General features: G+C 38.5%; 1 protein-coding gene across 3 annotated transcripts in view; it reads right to left on the reverse strand.

Annotated features, from left to right (window-relative positions):
• Window positions 1-4,250: 4,250 nt before the first annotated feature.
• LOC310642935 (uncharacterized protein) overlaps window positions 4,251-19,123 on the reverse strand; it is a 100,377-nt gene continuing 85,504 nt past the window's right edge. The window contains exons 17-20 of one of the 3 annotated variants that reach the window (XM_083366915.1): window positions 14,319-14,402; window positions 10,559-10,682; window positions 7,427-7,517; window positions 4,251-4,325 (exon numbers count right to left, since the gene is read on the reverse strand). In XM_083366915.1, coding sequence (XP_083223041.1) covers window positions 4,320-4,325; window positions 7,427-7,517; window positions 10,559-10,682; window positions 14,319-14,402 — 305 coding nt within the window. In that variant the 3' untranslated portion in view covers window positions 4,251-4,319. Of the gene's footprint in view, window positions 4,326-4,382; window positions 4,708-7,426; window positions 7,518-10,558; window positions 10,683-14,318; window positions 14,403-19,123 lie in introns of those variants that run through there. The other 2 variants (XM_083366914.1, XM_083366916.1) reach the window with 2 other exon arrangements.

Raw genomic sequence — 19,123 nt, forward strand, 5'->3', positions numbered from 1 at the left:
GTGGCAGCCTAGATGTGAAGACGCTCACCTCCCACTTGGAAGGTTGAGAGTTCAATCCTAGGCAGTGGCAGTTGTTTCTCTATCAAGGTGCAAAGAGAAAATATCTGCTGCAAACTCTGTGTAGGTGTCAGGAAGGGCATCCAGCCATTAATGCTCTGCTCCATTCAGTCACCCTGACTCCACCCCGAATAAAGGGTCATAACAAGAAAAAAAGTGATATGTTGATGACTTTGGTAACCCTCAATGGTCTTTTATTGATCAGAATTGAATGATGAGGCTTTAAGAATTTGTTCATAGGTAAAAGATGACATACAGGAAGATTATTCATTGTATTTTAAAAGAAGGTGATAAGTTGTTAAAATTATTTATACTTGCAATGAAAGTCATTTCTTTATATATTTCTTTATATATTTTTTCTTTTTCTATTTTTCTTCTTTTTGGTACTTTTTCTTTTTATTGTTTGTATTACTGATATCTTAGTTTATATTAGTTTTTATCTTTTCAATAGTAACGTTTAATTAAGTGACTATTTTTAAAAAAGGAACCTCCAGAGTTTATAGGAATATTTGTTGTAAACTGAGGTTGCAGGTACTAGATGTGGTTGATGAGCTGAAGAACATTGTGTGCTCTGGCTTTTGCATCAAGAATTTTGTGTGCTTGAAGGATAAAGAGTCTTGGTAAAAATAGAAAAAAAACACTCCTCTGACAATATCTGTCAAAGTCCCAGGAGCAGGATAATCTGCAAGGGAAACAGGGCAAATTTTTCTTAAGGAGCCAAAGGCGATTATCCTGTAAAAGCACTTGAGCATGTGTCAGAATGGCTCTGTACAAAAATCCGTGGTAACAAGCCAAACATCAATATGAGAACAGGACATCTTGGAATCAGAGGAAAACAACAGTAGGCACCCTATACTGCATAGATATTCTTGGAACTGTGATAAAACATGAAAAACCATGAAAATGGCAAGCAGATTCATTTACTATAAATTAAGAAAGAAATAATGATAGGATGTTATAGAAACACAAATATAAGCTTGCTACAAAATATACCCCATTCTGTAAGTAGCTTTGTAACCACAGGTTATAACATATAGTGTGCTATAAAATTCAAAAGCTAGATTTAATTGATGATGTCATGCTTCAGAAGGTCATTTACAAGCTCTGCTTTAAAAATGTTTATTTTTATAAATGAAAATGTTTCTTATATTTAAAAATTACTCCCTTAAAGGGGTTCTCCTAAGCATTTCATTATGATACTGAAGAACTAGAAGGCAACAATAATTTTCATAAGGTTTCAAAGGTTTATCTGCAAGAGGCAATATCTGCACTACATCCCACTTCCTCTATCAACAGGCTTGATTCTTGTTAGAAAGGCACTATAGCGCTTCAATAATGTAAGATGTGTTCTGATGGCAATGAAATATTCCATTCTGTAGGATGAGGATGGAATAAATTTTTTATCATCCTGAAACAAGAGGTCTCAAAAATGTACAACAGCAAATGTCCAATATGGATTTCCACCCATAATCCTCCACTATGGTAGGACTTAAAATATTTGGAAAAGAAGGAAAAAACATGAATTTCTCAAGGGATGTTTTCAATTGCTCCTTTTTGAGGATGAAAAAAATTCTGAGAAGCATGGAAGTTGCCCTGGAATCTAGTGAGCAACTTTTTTATGAAGTTAAACCAAAGAACTCACAAATGTGGTAGGCCTTCATATTTTGAAAGTGAGCCAGTACTACAGACTAGTAGGAGGAAAATATGAAGATCAAATATGTCAGTTGGTTATTTGAGGATGACATCTAAAAGTATTAAACTGGATGTGTAGTAGGAAGAAGTCTCGGGGTAGTCGTCTAAAAACCTATTATCTATGGTCATAACATGACTGGACTCTGGGACGGTAACAAGAATAGTTATTGACTCTGTTTGAAACCACTAAATGAATCTTTTGGAGCCTATCCAGAATGCCATCAGTTTTATTACTGACTAAACAATCCCTGTCAAATGGAGGGGTATTTATTTTTATTCTTAGCTTCCAATGAGACTAGTGGAATACAGCCCAGTATTATGATACAAAACACTGAAAGTTAACATAGTCTTGACTGCATGTTGAGCTGTGTTTAATTTCCATTTGGCAAAATGAGTAATTTCCATTAAAAAAAATAAAGTGCCAAGTCTAGCCAAGAAGTTGAACTGAAAGTAAAATGTTAGATCTGTGATTTATCAGGTGTGAAGCATGACATCTAAAGTTAATTAGGGTAAAACTATATTGCTTAATTATTCTGTTAGAGCAACATTTTATATATTATATATTGGATAGATTTTTAAATATTATGTAGTTGGGGGGTTGGGAGGATTGGCTTATTGTTTATTTCTGTCGTTGTTATAGGACATCCAGTCATATTGTTTAAATTGGATGGCCCTATAAATCCACTAAAAAATAAAATTACCTGAAAGGAGATCTGCAGAGCTGGCACTTGCACAATAGACCCCTAAAGCCAAAGCCATATATTCATATTGGAGTACAAAAAAACCGTAATTCTGTGCTGATCCCAGAGTTGAGAGGATAAATAGTAAAATAACAAATGATAAAAAGATAATAGAAGAAAATAAAAATCTGGACAAAATGAGAAGCTGAAGAAGATGTATGTGCTATTTATTTCGGTAGTAGAAAAGAACAGAAAGGATTCAGGGGAAGTGATGCTTAGCCACAAAGTATGTGGTGGTAGTGGTGGTGAGGTGTGGTTGGGCAGTCAGTCATGAAATGTTTTTGTAAGGTCTAGAAGATTCCAACCTGGGCTTGGTACATGCACATAGGTTTTGTGTATGAATCTCAGAGAGTACATGGAAGAACCAACTGTTACATGTAAGTCTGTTATTTATAGCATGAGAATCAAAGAACTCTTAAGATTTTGGCCTTCAATGTGACCCAGACAAGAGGCACAATCAGGAGCATCAGTATTTACCTGACCTTATCAGTGACCGTTTTAAGTTTATATTAAAATGCCTTAGTGTGAGTTCCCAGTTTCAAGTAGGACATATTTATACTAGAATTTCAAAGACTTCAAATAGTGTAATTACCTGCTGTATGTCTGCCTCCTATTAGCTTTGAATCTTCCTCAGTTTTTCCATGCATAGTAAAGGCTAATGGAATATTCCATTTTATACAGGTAGTCTTTGACTTACAACAGTTCATTTAGTGACCATTCAAAGTTGCAATGGCACTGAAAAAAGGGACTTGTGACAGTGTTTCACACTTACGACCATTGCAGCATCCCCATGGTCATCTCAAAGGTGATTTTTTCTTCAAAAAGCAACTGGACTTTTTTTCCTTTGAGGAAGAAACCCCCCCCCCCCGATCTAGTTGCCTTTTGAAGAAAAGAGCATCTTTAAGATAACTATGACCTGGATGACTGAGAATCTCCACAAACATCCTCATGGTCATGTGATCAAAGTTGGATGCTTGACAAGCGACTCATATTTATGACAGTTGCAGTGTCTTATGGTTATGTGATCACCTTTTGCAACTTTCTTACAAGCAAAGTCAATAGGAAAGCCAGATTCACTTGACAATCATGTTACTATCTTAACAATGTCTGTGGCAAGAAAGGTCCCATAATGGGGCAAAATTCACCTAACAAATGTTTCACTTAGCAACAGAAATTTTGGGCTCTATTGTGATTGTAAGTAGAGGACTATCTGTATTAGGAAAGTGATCAGAAAATACAGAATAGCTGAACACAATTTATACAATCTAGAGAATTAAAAGAGATTTTTTTACTGACTATATACCGTCGTGTCATCAATCTTGCCAAACATTTACTACAGTATGTATCTCTGTATGTTTATCTACATCTATTGATTTGATTACTGTATGTGCATCAAGTTGATGTTGACTCTCAGCAATTACATAGGCAGACTTCTCCAACATGGTTTGTCTTCAGCTTGAGCTTTCAGATCTTCTAACAGTGTACTCATCACCACTTTAATTAAACTCATTCACCATACTTCTGGTCATGCTCTTCACTTTCCTTCCACCTTTCTACCAATAGCTAAGCTTTACTTAAATATTTTTTTTGTTCAATATTTTATGTCTGCTTGCAAACAAAGCAAATGCCTTTGCTTATCATAATGAAGTAGTTATTAGAAAATATGCCAGACAAACACAATAACAGTGTCTAGACCCCATGGTAATATGATTTAATTTTGGCAAATCCAGTAGTATTCCATTATTATTGTGGATAGCTGTTGCTCATCTTGGGTGGCCATACAATTTGAATAAATAATTGTAGTTATAATTATGCACAGTATTCCTAGTTTTATATCTGTAATACCAAGCAGCAGAGAAAGAGAGACAGTTTTTACTTGAGAGCAGTAGTTATCTCTTGGAAAAATATTCTATAATTTATTGCTTAATTATATTCACAGGAAATAAATAGGATCATCATCCAGTGCAGCAGACAGGAAATACCAGTGACATACAAAGAAGCAGATCTGGCATTACTCAGAACATTCTCATATCTGAGTGTTAGGAATTAGTTAAATCCTTAAATGATAAACATCACCAATACTTTTAATTTTTTAAATTTATTTAAAATACTGCACTTTCAAAATGGAATAAAAACAATGATGTTATTCTGTCAAAGATTTTAAATCTGGAACATTTTTAATTTTGAAGTCAAGTAGCATTTGTCCAAATGCCTTGCCCTGTAAAGAAATAAATGAAAAAACCTGTAGTTCCAACTCAGCCAGGAGAAAGGCGAAATTTTCTCAATAGTCACCACTTTGAGCAACAACCTCCCATAGAATCAGGGCTTTTTTTCTCATAGAACGTTCAGAATGGAGTTCCGGCACCTTTTTTGGATGGAACCTTGTAGGGTAGGCAAGGCAGGTTGTATGACATGTGTGAGTTCCGGCACCTTTTTCTTTTACAAAAAAAGCACTGCATAGAATAATCTACTTCTGAAGAGGTTGGCTTTCTTGCTGGTTTTTATTTCTCCTTTAAATACCTGATTATAAATCTGGGATTTACCCCTAGTATAACATGCATGGATTTATATAATACATACAGGTAATCTTCAAGTTACGACAGTTCACATAGTAACTGTTCGAAGTTACAACATAACTCCCCCCAATTATTTACGACACAGTCCTGAAGTTATGAATGTTGTAGCACCACGGCAGTCGTTCATCCTTACGAATTACCACAGAGGCACTGCAACATTCGCCCTGCTTATTCCGCCCCCCCCACAGCCGGGTCTCACAGGTACTGGGTCTGTGGTTACTGACCTTGCGAAGATCTTGTGGGCCTTCAGTTTCTTGGCCTGCTTTGGTGCTTTAGGCCTTCAGTGCATTCACACAGAATGGAGGTTTAAAGTACCACAAGCTTATGCGAGATCAGTAATGTGAGATTTCGTGCTATTGATCTTGTGTGAACTTAGGGTACTTTTAGCCTCTGTTCTCTGCAAATGGAAGCCTGGACAAGAACTGTGACAAAAGTCTTTGCAAATGGAGGGAAAGCCTGAAACACTGAAGCCTTCCCTTCATTTGCAAAGTCTTTTGCTATCTTTGCAAAAAGCCTTTGCCGTCGAGAACCGAGGCCAGGACGGGCTCATGCATGCTGATCTCACGTGATCTCATGGTACTTTAGGCCTCTGTTCTCTGCAAAGGGAGGCCTGGACAAGATCTGCAGCAAAAAGCTTTGCAAATAGAGGAAAGGCCCAAAGCACTGAAGCCTTCCCTCCATTTGCAAAGACTTTTGCCGTCTTTGCAAAAAGCTGTTGCCGTTGAGAACAGAGGCTAGGAGGGGCGTGTGCATCCCTCTAGGCCAGGGGTGTCAAACTCAATTTCATTGAGGGCCACATCAGCATTGCGGTTGCCCTCAGGGGGCCGGGTGGGTGCGACCTGGGTGGGTGTGGCCTACTGGATGGGCGTGGCTAGAGTGTGTATGTCCTACTGGGTGGGCGTGGCCAGCTCTACATCGTTCGCATCAAGGGTGCCTATGGGGGCCTGGGCAGGAGTGGGACAGATCTGAGGGTCTCTGGCAGAAGGAGGGTCTCTGGGCCAGGGCCAAGGCAGTGGGGGCTGTTCCCTCACTGTTTCCAGGATGGCTTCGTGGGCCACATAAAACCACTTCGCGGGCCGGATCCGGCCCCCAGGCCTTGTGTTTGACATGTCTGCTCTAGGCCTTTGTTTATGGTGGCAAAGTCCTTTCCTCAAGGTGTTTGCCACTGACAACGGAGGCCTGGAGGGGTACTTGAGTCCCTCTGGGCCTCTGTTTATGGCAACAAAGGTCTTTCCTCAAGCCAATATGGAAAAAGGAGAAATCTGCAGAAAGGGCAATTTGAAAGTTGGCTATAATAAATTCTGAATTTTAGAGCTAGAATTAATTATATGAGACTGACATCTCAGCTGGTATTATAATAAATAAAAGTGATTGATAAAAGGAACTATGTAACATAAAACTAATAGCTAGATTCCCCTTTTCAAGTACATTACTAAGAAACAATAAGTTGACCTGTTTCATTTAAAACAGGGGTGTCAAATTCAATTTCATTGAGGGCCACATTAGCATTATGGTTGCCCTCAAGAGGCCACATGGGTATGACTGGGTAGGTGCAGCCAGCCCAACCCTGCTTCCCCGAGTAGGTGCCCAGCCACGCTTACCTCCTCCTCAAGGCTGCTGCTGCTGTGCTTGCTCTCCTTGGCCAGGTTGCTCATGGTGGGTACAGGAGGGTGGTGTGTGGGGGGTGGTGAGGCTCATGGGAGCCACTCCAAGGTAGCTGCTTTGCTCGGCGGGCTGTAATGGCAGCTTCCCCTCCAGGTTTGTGAGCTTTCTGGGCTAGAGATGAGTGGAGGGGCAGAGGGGCTCCTGCTGTACAGGGCTGCTGCTGCTGCCACTGTGGGGGCAAGGCAGGTGGTGGGGCGGTGGTGGCCTGGCTGCAAGGCCCTGAGGTGCAGGAATGCAGTGCAGGTGGGGTGGGGCCGAGTGTGGCTTATTGGATTCCTTAGGCTCACATCCAGCTGGCCATCACTGCCAGCCAATGAGCTGCAGCTGCTGTTTGGCACTGCCAGCCCCTGCACGCTTGCCGCCTCCTATACACACACCCAGGGTGACCACCCGGCCAGACTAGGATGGGCCGGGATGGTGCCAGCACTTTGCCGTCTCCAGGGAGGGCCTATGGGCCAGATCTAAACACATTGTGGGCCAGATATGGCCCACAGCCCTTGAGTTTAACATGTCTGATATAAAAGATTAATTAATTTATTTTGTGAAATACTACTAACTAGAACCTGTATTCGATAAATGTATTTCTCTATATCCCTCTGTATATGTATCTTAGGTATTTGAAACTGATACCAGTTTACGTAATCTTTGCTTTGCTGAACAGTCTAGCTGAATTATTCTTTATAAGTAGATACCTACTTGTGGGTCACTTCTCAGAGATGCTGTGCCACCACCACCAAGAGAGTTTTTTAGAACAAAATTTAATCCATATATTCCTGGCAAGTCATATCTGTAAAGATAAAAAATACCATACTGTATCTATTTAAAGAAAGATGAGGAGAATGTAAAACAAAGACAACAACTCAGAAATGCAAAAACAGCATAGCTGAAAATACCTATTTACTTTGAATGAGATTAGCTTTTGAGAAATTTTTCAGAAATTTAAAGGCAACAAGATTGATCAGGGGACTAAAAATTAAATTTTATAAAGAGAGTTTGAAGATGAGAAGACTGAAGTCTATGACAATACTCTTTAAGTACTTGGTAGTTACACAGAAAGCCCAAATCTGTTTTCCAGCACATGAGAGTGCAAAATATAGAAAAATGGATTCCGGTTACATGCTGAAACTGATACCCAAATGATCCTGTTCCACATAGCTGATTTCGTGATTCAAAAATAATTTATTATGGTATGACTGGACAGGTTAGAATAAATTGCTACCTTAGAACTATGGAAAAGCATCTTCTCTAAGCTTATTGAAACATTACATGATTATTTTTCTTCAATGTTGTTGCTATTTAGTCTTGTTAATATGAAATAACTAGTAGTTATCCTTTATGTCTGCTTCTAAATAATGGAGAGCACTGTTAGAAACACCTGTTAGGAATGTCCTGGAATAACCAGGGTTAGCAGATTTTTCTAGAACAGAAGGTGATATATTGATCCTCATCACTACTATTTCATGTCTCTCTGAAAATAATTTGCTTTTGACAGAATCATCATATCTTCCTTGGTATGACAAAGATAGTTGATAACCATATTTCGGCTTTATTTATTCTTTCATTTATTTCAGCCTAGATCTTTTCAGTTTAATAGTTATTTATATATATAAAATCACATTCAGTTACTCCTTATGGTATCTTAAGTTCCCATTTTAAAACAATATTTTTAAATGAATTAAGCCTTTGCTTAAATTTAATTTACCTAGATTTTTTTTAATATGGTGACTCACCAAACTTTAAGATCACAATCTTTATGTATCATCTTAGAAAAAAAATCATGAACTCATTTGGGACTTATTAACTGATGATAGATAGAAAATTCTAGGATTAATTTATTGGAGCTGTTCCTAAAGCAAATTTTTAAGAATTCTGTAAAAGAATATGTGGAAACAAAGATGCCTGTTTCACCCATATTGAAGAAAAAGATTTATATAGAAACCAGTCACATGAAGCATTACAAATGAATTCAGGTAAAATGTGCTATGGCTTTCAATATCTTCTCCATAAATAGACTGACTGAATGTGGAACTGATAGCAGAGATAACAGATAACTGTTCACATGTTTTTCAAAATGGTTTTAGACAGTAGGAGTTACATTTTTATATTTAAAAAGTTATCTAATATTTTTGGCCATTTGAAAAATACAAAAATTATACTGATAGTATACAAGAATGATATCCATCTTTTCATTTTACAAGTAATGTTTTTATGTAACTCTTTGTTCAATAGAACATTTGTTCCCATTTGTTCTTGTTCCTTTAAGAACACAGTGTTTATCGCAGTTCAATAAGAAGCTTCAGGAAGCTTAAAACATGTGAATATAATTCCTTCTAATTCTTAAGGCATACACAAAAGGGTTCTTTCTTTTGTAAGTTTCTTTTAATTCTATTCACATTACTCTATTAATACATTATTAAAAGAACGTAATGTCCATGGTTTCATTATTAAAATAATCGAACATTTTAATTTTATTTCAACAGTTTTCATAACAGCAGTGAAAGATTTTACTTTTTTCTTATCTCTGAATTGTCTAATTGAAAAAGAAGCATTGACCCATTATTGTTCATAATCCACCAATATGACAAATAACTAGAGAAGTATTGAATCAGTTGTACAAGATTTCACATAAAATGTTAGAATGTTCTCAGTTTTAGTAGAACACACTTTAATTTAATAATGGAAAACCTTCATATTTAGACCCAAGGATATACCATACCCATTTCTGATAGAATTTAGAATTATTATAGTAACAGAGAGCCAGGCCCATAAAGTTAAAGAAGTCTCAGCCCTCCAATCTCTCCTGCTCCCACTTCACACATCCTGACCCACTTTCTTGCTTTGGAGCAGCTTCTAGTATATTACTCATCTATCTTAATCTGCCCTAACTGGATTTCTTCCCCTTAAAACCAGCTTGTTTTAGACTTTGGAGATGGGGACTCTTTTCCTCATTTCTAATACTCTTCTGAATATATATTTTAGGAAGTATATCTGGACTCAAGAAAGTTCATTCATTAAAAAAACATGTATTGAGAAGTTCTCAAATATATACTTATAGCTCTTCCATTGTGGATGGCCCATATTGCTTCCAGATAGGTACATAAATTTCCCACCCATATATACTGTGGGTGAAAATTACGTGGGCATATATGTTGTTATACCAAATATAAACATAAATAAATAGAAATATAGGAATACAGCATATACAACCCTAACCCTAACCCTAAAATATTTTCAATATTATTCCTGTTTGTGACCATGGGACTTCATTTGTAACAGAATGAAGATTTTTTTCCTGCTGTTCTTGCTATCATCAACATTTTTCTTATTCTCTTCTTCATATATTTATCTTTACAATAAGAAACATGGGGAGTAAACTCCAAAAATTAAAGAATTGCATTTGGAGGTGAACAGTTGGGTAATGGACTTAAAGACAAATACTAAATTAAAAGGCAGGATAAAAGGAACATTAAGCAGCCTGTTCAGGTTTTGAAGAAGAGTCCTGACACAGAATGGTCCACAGCACTATAACTGGAGGTGTTTATCTTGTCACTGCTGTACAAGTACTTATTCTCCATTGTCCTATTTAAAAAGTATAGAGGGTCCATTGCATATTTTACTAGCAGATAGTAGGGTATTGCAGATTTCTTTAATAACTCACTCTGTTTCTTCTGTAGGACTGAATCAACATCATTGTAGGTACATGTGTGAGCAATATACTGTTTGCCAAACAATTAGGCCTTGTTTTACATGAGGATTTTCATGTAATCTAATTTGATTAAATATAATCAAACAATACTGCATGAAAACGTCAATTAAATGATTGCCTACCTTGATACCAAGTTTTCTTCAGGCTGTTCTCTTTCTAAAAGATGGTGGAAATAATCTTCTACAGCCAAAGCAGTTAATGTTTTCTTCAGGTATGGATAGTAAAGGGGGTGGCGGGCTATGACACCTGTTATAAACAAACAGAACAGAATTACTTGTTATTCTGCATAGATTACCTAACAATGTTATTATTTTTACAAAACAAACCATTCAGTCCACATTATTTTAAACTTCAGCCATTCAAGACTAAATCTATCTTTGTACCACCAACTAGTATTTGTTTAATCAAGGAAATCAAGAAAACTGTAGGCCCACTAAAGAGAGAAAATGGCAAGGAAGTTACATGCAACAGGGAGAAAGCAGAGCTGCTTAACTCATACTTTGTGTCAATCTTCACACAAAAAGAAACCTTTGGCTTGATGTCATGGCACCGTGGACACAGAAAGACAGGGCTCCATCTTTCATGCCTGAATTTGCTCTGTTGGGGAATCCTGGAAAGGGTCGAAAATCGCCCCATAGAGGTGACAAGCAAGGAGGGGACCTCTGTTTGATCACAGAAGGGCAGCAGCCCTTCCGCTTGATCTGGGGAAGCCCTCCAATCTGGTGGGTCACAAAGCTGCTGACAGCTGAAGTCAAAAGCACCACCAAGCAACTTTCAAGCAACACGGATGAAACTGGGTGAGACCTGACCCTCTCTTTAAGATTCTAAGTTTTGTTTCCTGAAAAAGCTGCCCAAAGCATTTTTCCCCATGAGGAGAGAGAGAAACTACCCAGGGGAAACAGAGCAACCATAAGATTAATTTTAACCTAATTGGATATATATTCTTTTGAAACTTGGGGACTAAAAGTTTTCTTTTTTCTTATTAGAGACTTTTCTTTAAAAATAAAGATGAAAAACCACCATATAGGTTTTGGACTTAAAAAGCTATAAAACGGTGTTGATGACATCATGTGGTGAATTATGGCATTACAATTTGTTATTGCCTAACAGATACCTGGCTTGAAACCCAGACTTCAGATAAAATTTGTTTGGCCTTGACAGCTGCCACCTTTGAAAAACCCAGCTGCAAAGAAGGGATTTGGGGGCAGCTTATCTGTGAGGCAGGGATGATGTACTGTTTTGGAAGCTGGCCTGCTTGAACTATGAATGTAAACTTTTACTGACTTTTACTGACTTTTACTGAGTTATGCTTGGGGAACTGCTTTCCTATTTCCCTGCCTGAGAAGCATATATTATTACATGAGATGATGGAACACCTTGGATTATAAACTCTTACTTGATAAACAATTTCTATTATAAAGACCACCTATAAAAGGTGAAATAGATGTCCCATACCCAGCTACAAAAGGCAAAAAATTATTTTTAATGTTTGATTCTAAAGTCTTCAACTTAACATATTATCCAGAAAATATGGATGAAGATCAGGAAAAATTCCTTTCCATGTTGAAATCAATGTACTAAACTATTCTTTCAGCTTGTGATAAAATAAGAAGCAACACAAAGGAACAATGTTTTAGCTTAATTATACAAACCCAGATCTTATTACAAGCAAAGAATTAACAATGCAGAAAACAAAAGGAAAATTGGAACAACTAAACACTAAGACAGAGGACCCAACTGACCAACAGACCCAACCAACTGAAAAATTAGAAAATGGAGTGACAACATTGAAAATGGAAAAAAAAACTTTTCACAAATCAAGAAATCAGAATATACTTAAGGAAAAGGAAGAACAGACTGAATGGAAGATAAAGCTATCAGGACAATTGTGGGAAATTGGAGTAACAAGGAGGTGGTTTAATTAATATCAATGGACTTGTTCTTCCAAAAAAATCAGTCAAATGGTCTTTCTTATTCCAAATAATATATATAAAAATAGAGGGAAAATTATTTGATGATTCAAAGGCACTGACTTGGAAGGTTAGCTGGCAAAGGAAGAAAGCCAGAGTAAGGCTGAAGAAAATAATGGCTTTGACTCATTAGAGGGGATATTATATTACCAATTAGATGGTTGAATATGGTGGAAAATAGATAACTTTTAGAAAATAGAGTAACGTTATAATCAAGCAGATAAGATGTGTAACCAGAATATTAGACTTTGGCATGAAAAGGGAAAAAGGGAGAAATTGAGATAAGGGAAACTTTTGGTCACCTAAACATAAAGTACTTGGAAATTATAAATAATAGTGTTTTCTTGAATATTGATGGGAAATTAAAGCTTGAAAAAAAGCAATAACAGGACATTGATTGAATACAAGGATTAAGTGTAAACGTAATTAAGATATAAGAATTGTACTAGCCTAATATGAGATAACAGATATTAATGAAAAAAGAGAGGAAATATTTGATGTTATAACATGAGATCTATACTAAAGATTTATGTACATTATTGAACTATTGATTTACCCAGTCATCACATTGCTTTTTAAATATCCAACTGTAAAATGAGAAAATCAATAAAATATTATTAAAAAAACAAAGAAAAGAAGAAATAGGGGACACATGACAGCAGTCTTCCATTATTTGAAGGGCTGCCACAAAGAAGAGGGGGTCACGTTATTCTCCAAAGCACCAGAGGGCAGGACAAGAAACAATGGTTGGAAACTGATCAAAAGAGAAGCAACCTGGAATTAAGGAGAAACTTCCTGACAGTAAGGACAATTAACCAGTGGAACAGCTTGCCTACAGAAATCATGGGCGCTCCATCACTGGAGATTTTTAAGAAGAGGCTAGACAGTCACTTGTCTGAGATGGTATAGGTTCTCCTGCTTGAGCAAGGGGCTGTACTAGAAGACCTCCAAGGTCCCTTCCAGTTCTGTTCTATTCTGTTCTGTTCTACTCTACTCTACTCTACTCTACTCTACTCTACTCTACTCTACTCGTACTGCATGTTTGTACAATGAAAGAGACCAAATTACTATACAAAAGGAACAGCTGATTTGCTAAAAACAATCAAAAGGAATAACAAAAACACATGCTAAAAACATAAATGTGAAAATATAGTAGGAAAAACAGCCTGGTTGTAGAACAGTTGGTGCCCTACAAATATCTGGATAAGGGGCGTGACTTTAACTCTTCTTTAAAACAAGATAACATTATAGTTCTTTTGAAAGATGTTTACATAATGAGACACTGCCACCAAGAAGGTCCTATTCCTGGCTACTGAACTCAATTAACTGTGATCATATATGATCACAAATAGGAATTAAGTAATTTTAGTACGTGGGTTGTGTGATCTTATCTCAGTTAGGACAGTACCTGACTGATGGAGTCTTGGCTAAACAGGGTCAGGCTTTGTTAGTATTTAAATGGAAGATCAGAGCTGCAGGCTGAATTAGGAAGTCAGAAGATAAGGCAGTGACAAACTCATTTCATACAGTTGCCAAAAAAACTGCATGACATTATCCACAAAATTATGTTAAGTTTGACTCAGAGGAGATGAGAAGTATTTTATGAGTAGTGAAGAGTGTTAAGTTAGTCAATCTTTTAACTACTTTGAGTATAAATGTTTCTCTTTAAACTTAAACTTTTCTAAAAAGAGAACCAAAAAGTGGAAGCAGGAGTACAAGCTAAAACCCAACCATCAAACCTTTCATTATGAAAAGTAACAGAAATATGAACTGGTACATTTTAAAAAATCTTTTATCATTTTCTTACATTGCTTTGGAATCACAATTATAACTACACAAAGAATAATTATGGCATAATACTTATGTGTATTTTTAATTAGAAGTTCTTTTTTAAAATAGGATTGACCAATACCTATATTTGCTGTGTTGCCTTTGTCTCCACTTCTTGTATAAGCAAGATCTTCCAGACGATATACATGCGGACCACTTGGTAGATCTATATAATATGAGACAGATTACTGCTTCCTCAACTGCAACAGTAAAATTGGATTTTTAGAAAATTCTTTTTAAGTGTGTTTATACCTCATTTATACAGTTTTAATTATGCAGGAAATCTTTTCCTTAAACATTCTACAGAAGCAGAGACAAGAAGTATGGGTAATTTTAATTCCTACTCCCATTTTTTCAGACCATCCAAGGCAGGAAAAACTGATTTTCAATCAACAGTCCAGAGCGGCTCACAAAAGAATGAGCTCAAAAGAATCCCTAGACGTAGAAACTTAAAATCTGTTTTCCAGCCACAAGAAACAAAGCTTCATTATCAACTTTCACTGATGTCAATAAGAAGGAAAATACGCAGTGAAAAGTTAACAAAGCTTTGGACTCCAGTCCAATGATGTGCTAGGACAGGGGTTCCCAACCCCTGGTCCATGGACCAGTACCGGGCCACGGCATGCCAGTAACTGGTCTGCACAAACAAGCAAAGCCCCATTCGCGAGATGCAGGCAGCACACAAAACCATGCACCCTCCGGTCCGGGGAAAAACCTTTCTCTACGGAACCGGTCCCAAAAGGTTGGGGACTTCTGTGCTAGGAGATGATAGGGCTTTGGATAATGTGGGATGTATATTCAACCCTTTCTCTGAAACAGGTATTTTAGGAGCTATTGCCAGAAGAAATACCACCAGGATATATTTATGTCTACAAAACTTTCAGGGGGTGCCAGAAAGATATGCTATTGATTGGCAAACTTTGTCTCCACCAACTGTAAACTACTGTGAGTCTGATGATTTGGTAGTATGCAACTTTATGTAACAATCAAGAAATAAGGAGAGAACTTTTCCCCATCATGTCTATTATCTGATCTTAAGATTGCTTCCTTAGCAGATAACTAGTTTACAGTACAGGTAAACTCACTTGTTCCTCCAGGTTTCAAATGAGTTAAGATTAAGGTGTGGTGGAAAGGTGAACCAGTGTAACTTACATGTTAATAATTTCAAAAAGCTAATTAAGTTTAAGTGGAAACTTTTGGGACATTAGTCTGACTCTTGGGGGGGGAAGTAAATGTACATTTTTTTTTATAATTTAAAGATAAAATGAAAAATGAATGAAAAATATTAGCACGTGGTTAGTTTGATAGAATTTTATTTATCAATAGTTTTTCAAGCCTCAGTAATATACTAATTACCGTATTTTTCGGACCATAAGATGCACCTGACCATAAGACGCACCCAGTTTTTAGAGCAGGAAAACAAGAAAAAAATATATCCTGAACCAAATAGTACCAGTATACTAAAACAGGGCTTTTCAAACTTTTCATCCATTGTACCACTTTTAGGACAAGGCAATGTCACCCAGCAACGTGTCAAAAACTTGACCGCCCCCTAAAAAAGGAAAAAAATGATAAAGTACAGGTAGTCCTCGACTTACAATGATTCACTTAGTGACCGTTCAAAGTTACGACACTGAAAAAAGTGACTTATGACCATTTTTCACACTTATGACCGTTGCAGCATCCCCAGGGTCATGTGATTTACATTCGGATGCTTGGCAATCGATTCATATTTATGATGGTCACATTGTTCCAGGGGACAATGGGGAAACCAGATTCACTTAACAATCATGTTACTAATTTAATTTCTCTCTCTCCCCTTCTCTTTCTCTCCCTCTCTCCCCCTCCCTCTTTCTTTCTCCTCTCCTTCTTTCTCTCTCTCCCTTTCCTTCTTTCCCTATTTTTCTCTTTCCCTCTATTTCTCCCTCTTTTTCTCTCTCCCTGTTTCCTTCCCTTTCTTTCTCCTTCTCCCTCTCTATTTTTCTCTTTCCCTCTATTCTCCCTCTTCCTCTATTTCCCTCCCTCTTTCTTTCTCCTTGTCTCTCTCCCCCCCTCTCTCTCTCCCTTTATTTCCCTCCCTTTCTCCTTCTCTCTCTCCCTCTTTCTCTCCCTCTCTTTCCCTCTCTTTCTCCCTCTTCCTCTATTTCCCTCCCTCTTTCTTTCTCCTTGTCTCTCTCTCCCTTTCTTTCTCTCCCTCTTTCCCTCTCCCTCTTTCTCTCTCTCCCTCTATTTCCCTCCCTTTCTTTCTGCTTCTCTCTCTCCCTCTCTATTTTTCTCTTTCCCTCTATTTCTCCCTCTTCCTCTGTTTCCCTCCCTCTTTCTTTCTCCTTCTCTCTCTCCCTCTTTCTCTATTTTTCTTTCTTTCTCCCTCTCTCTCTCTCTCCCTCCCTCTCCCATTGTCCCTTCCTTCTTTCCTTCTTTCTTCCTTCCCTCCCTCTTTGTCCTTCCCTCTCCGCGTTAGAGCAGTACCTACGGAGGCAGCCCTGCAGCCCGGCTTTCTCTTGCAGAAGGCAGGCTGAAACGGAGCAAGGAATGCGAATCGGCCGATCTCGCGCTCCTGCATTCTCCTCCGCTCAGTTTCAGCTTCTCTTGCTACAAGAGAAAGCAGGCTGAAGCTTTGTTTCAGCCTGCTTTCTCTTGTAGCAAGAGAAGCTGAAACCGAGCGAAGGAGATCTCAGGAGCGCGAGATCGGCCGATTCGCATTCCTTGCTCCGTTTCAGCCTGCCTTCTGCAAGAGAAAGCCGGGCCGCAGGGAGATTGCAGGAGCCAGTTGCAATCTCCCTTGCTTTACACTTGCGGAGGTTGGGGCTGGCCATACGGATCACCTTCAGACCATAAGACGCACCCTTGTTTTTCCCCCCACTTTGGGGGGAAAAAAGTGCGTCTTATGGTCCGAAAAATACGGTATATATAAACATTGTTTTCAGGAACATTTTGCTCTGTAGCCCCTGGCAGTTATTTGGCTCATTTTAAAACTGATTTTTCTTTTATCAACTTCTCCCATCGCACCAAATATGGTTCTGTTCTATTATCAGAGTTATTCTCTTGGTGGACAGGTAATACAATCCTAACCACCTTTATATATTTTCTTTCCAACATTTCATTCGTAGAAAAATAAAAATGGATAGAAAATATATTGTAGATGATAAATCCAACAAACAAAAATGCCTTGTTAAAAGAGAAAATACAAATTTGGGAATGAAGATAAGTATGCATAAAGAGATTGTCAGTAACCAAATCCTATATAATTAAACTATGTAAACACATTTAGATGTGTTAGATCACTTTGAATGGAGAAAATGGAAGAAGTCATTTAAAAATATATTTAAGTACAACCAACATGGGTTAGTGACCATTCAAAGTTACAATGGACCCAAAGAAGGGGATTTACAACCTGCAGAGGATGTTGGGCCTTCTCTGCGGTCACGCGACCAAAATTTGGGCACTTGGCAACACAGCCTTATTTACAGCCATTTCTAACATCTTATGGTCATACAACCGTGACTTATGATTGCTTTTGTTGTGATTCAGGGTCAGCCTGTGGGTTCGGCAGTTGGGTCGGACGAATCAGAGGAGGAGGGGGGTGTTGAAGACCTTGCTGAGGGGGTTGAAGATCTTGCTGATGATAGCCCTCAGGCAGGCCCCTCCCACTTGGTCACCATGGAGACCCAGCTGTGTGAGCCTGACAGTGTGGATGAAGATGACCCACAGCTGGCCCTGTTCAAGGACGCCCGACGCAGGAGGCAGTCAAGTAGGAGTAAACAGAGGAAGGCTGTGGGGCTTCTCGGAAGGAGGCAGAGAGAGGCCACACCCTGAACTCTTTATAAAGGGAATGTTTGGGGAGGGCTGGTTTGCTGAAAGCAACCGCTCAGATAGTGTTTCAAAGCTCCTGTATCTTGGTACGTGTCTTGTTTGTTTTTTGTAGTAATAAATTTGGCAGACGTCATTCTAGCCTCTTGCCGTTTATAAAGGGGTTGCCTTTTCTGCAGGGCCGGTAGCAGGCTGGTCCAGAACAGCTTTACTGAAAGCCAGCAGTTCTGGTTTTCAGCAAAACTCATGTATTCACAGCAAACCATTCTGTGGCATTCACTTTATGACTGCGCTTGTCAGGTTCCTATAGATCCCTGTAGGGGCACTGCCATTCGGATGAGAGGGAGGAACTCTGGAGCTCTCTTGTGATGTGTTTAGCTTTGCTTTGTTTACTTTGTTTCTCTTTGCTTTAATGTATCTTCCTGCAGAATGGGAGGGGGAGGGGAAGAACCTGGGGCTGTCTGCTTTGCCTCACCAAGGATGCGACACCTGGGAACACCTTATTGCATACTCCGTCTGGTGTTCTCACAACACCTTTGCACCTCTGGATTGGTTCCCTATGGACTAGGCAGTTGGGAGGGGTTTGAACAATGGGGTTTAACTTAACGTTTTTGCACAGGAACTTCAGATCCTGCCTACTTTTCCTGCTTTCACTATCTCTCAATATAAATTCCTTTTTAAATGCTGCTAGTTTCAAGAGTTCTGCTTTCTTGAGGGAATCAGCTGAGGCAGGGCCTTACATTAGACAGGATCTGCAAAGTGGTCAACCCAGAGAGGCACCAGCCGTACCATAGGGACTGAGCAAACAATGTCTTATCCAGGCAGTGAGCATGGAGAGGCTGAGTGTTGGGGAGAAACCTCTACAAAAACTCACCCCGACACAATCTCTGGTGAATGGATGGAGGACATTGCTGCCCTGAAGGATCTTGAGAAGCTGAGATTGTCCATTGGTGTGGGGAAGAAGGATTGGGAAGGAAGAGCCAAGGGAGTCACCCTCACCCACGGTAGCTGACAACGTGGCTGGAGGTGTGAAATGGAAGTGCTGTACAATGATGGCAAATCAGATGAAAAAATGGA

The sequence above is a fragment of the Vipera ursinii genome (assembly GCF_947247035.1).
Source record: "Vipera ursinii genome assembly, chromosome: 7".
Lineage (NCBI taxonomy): Eukaryota > Metazoa > Chordata > Lepidosauria > Squamata > Viperidae > Vipera > Vipera ursinii.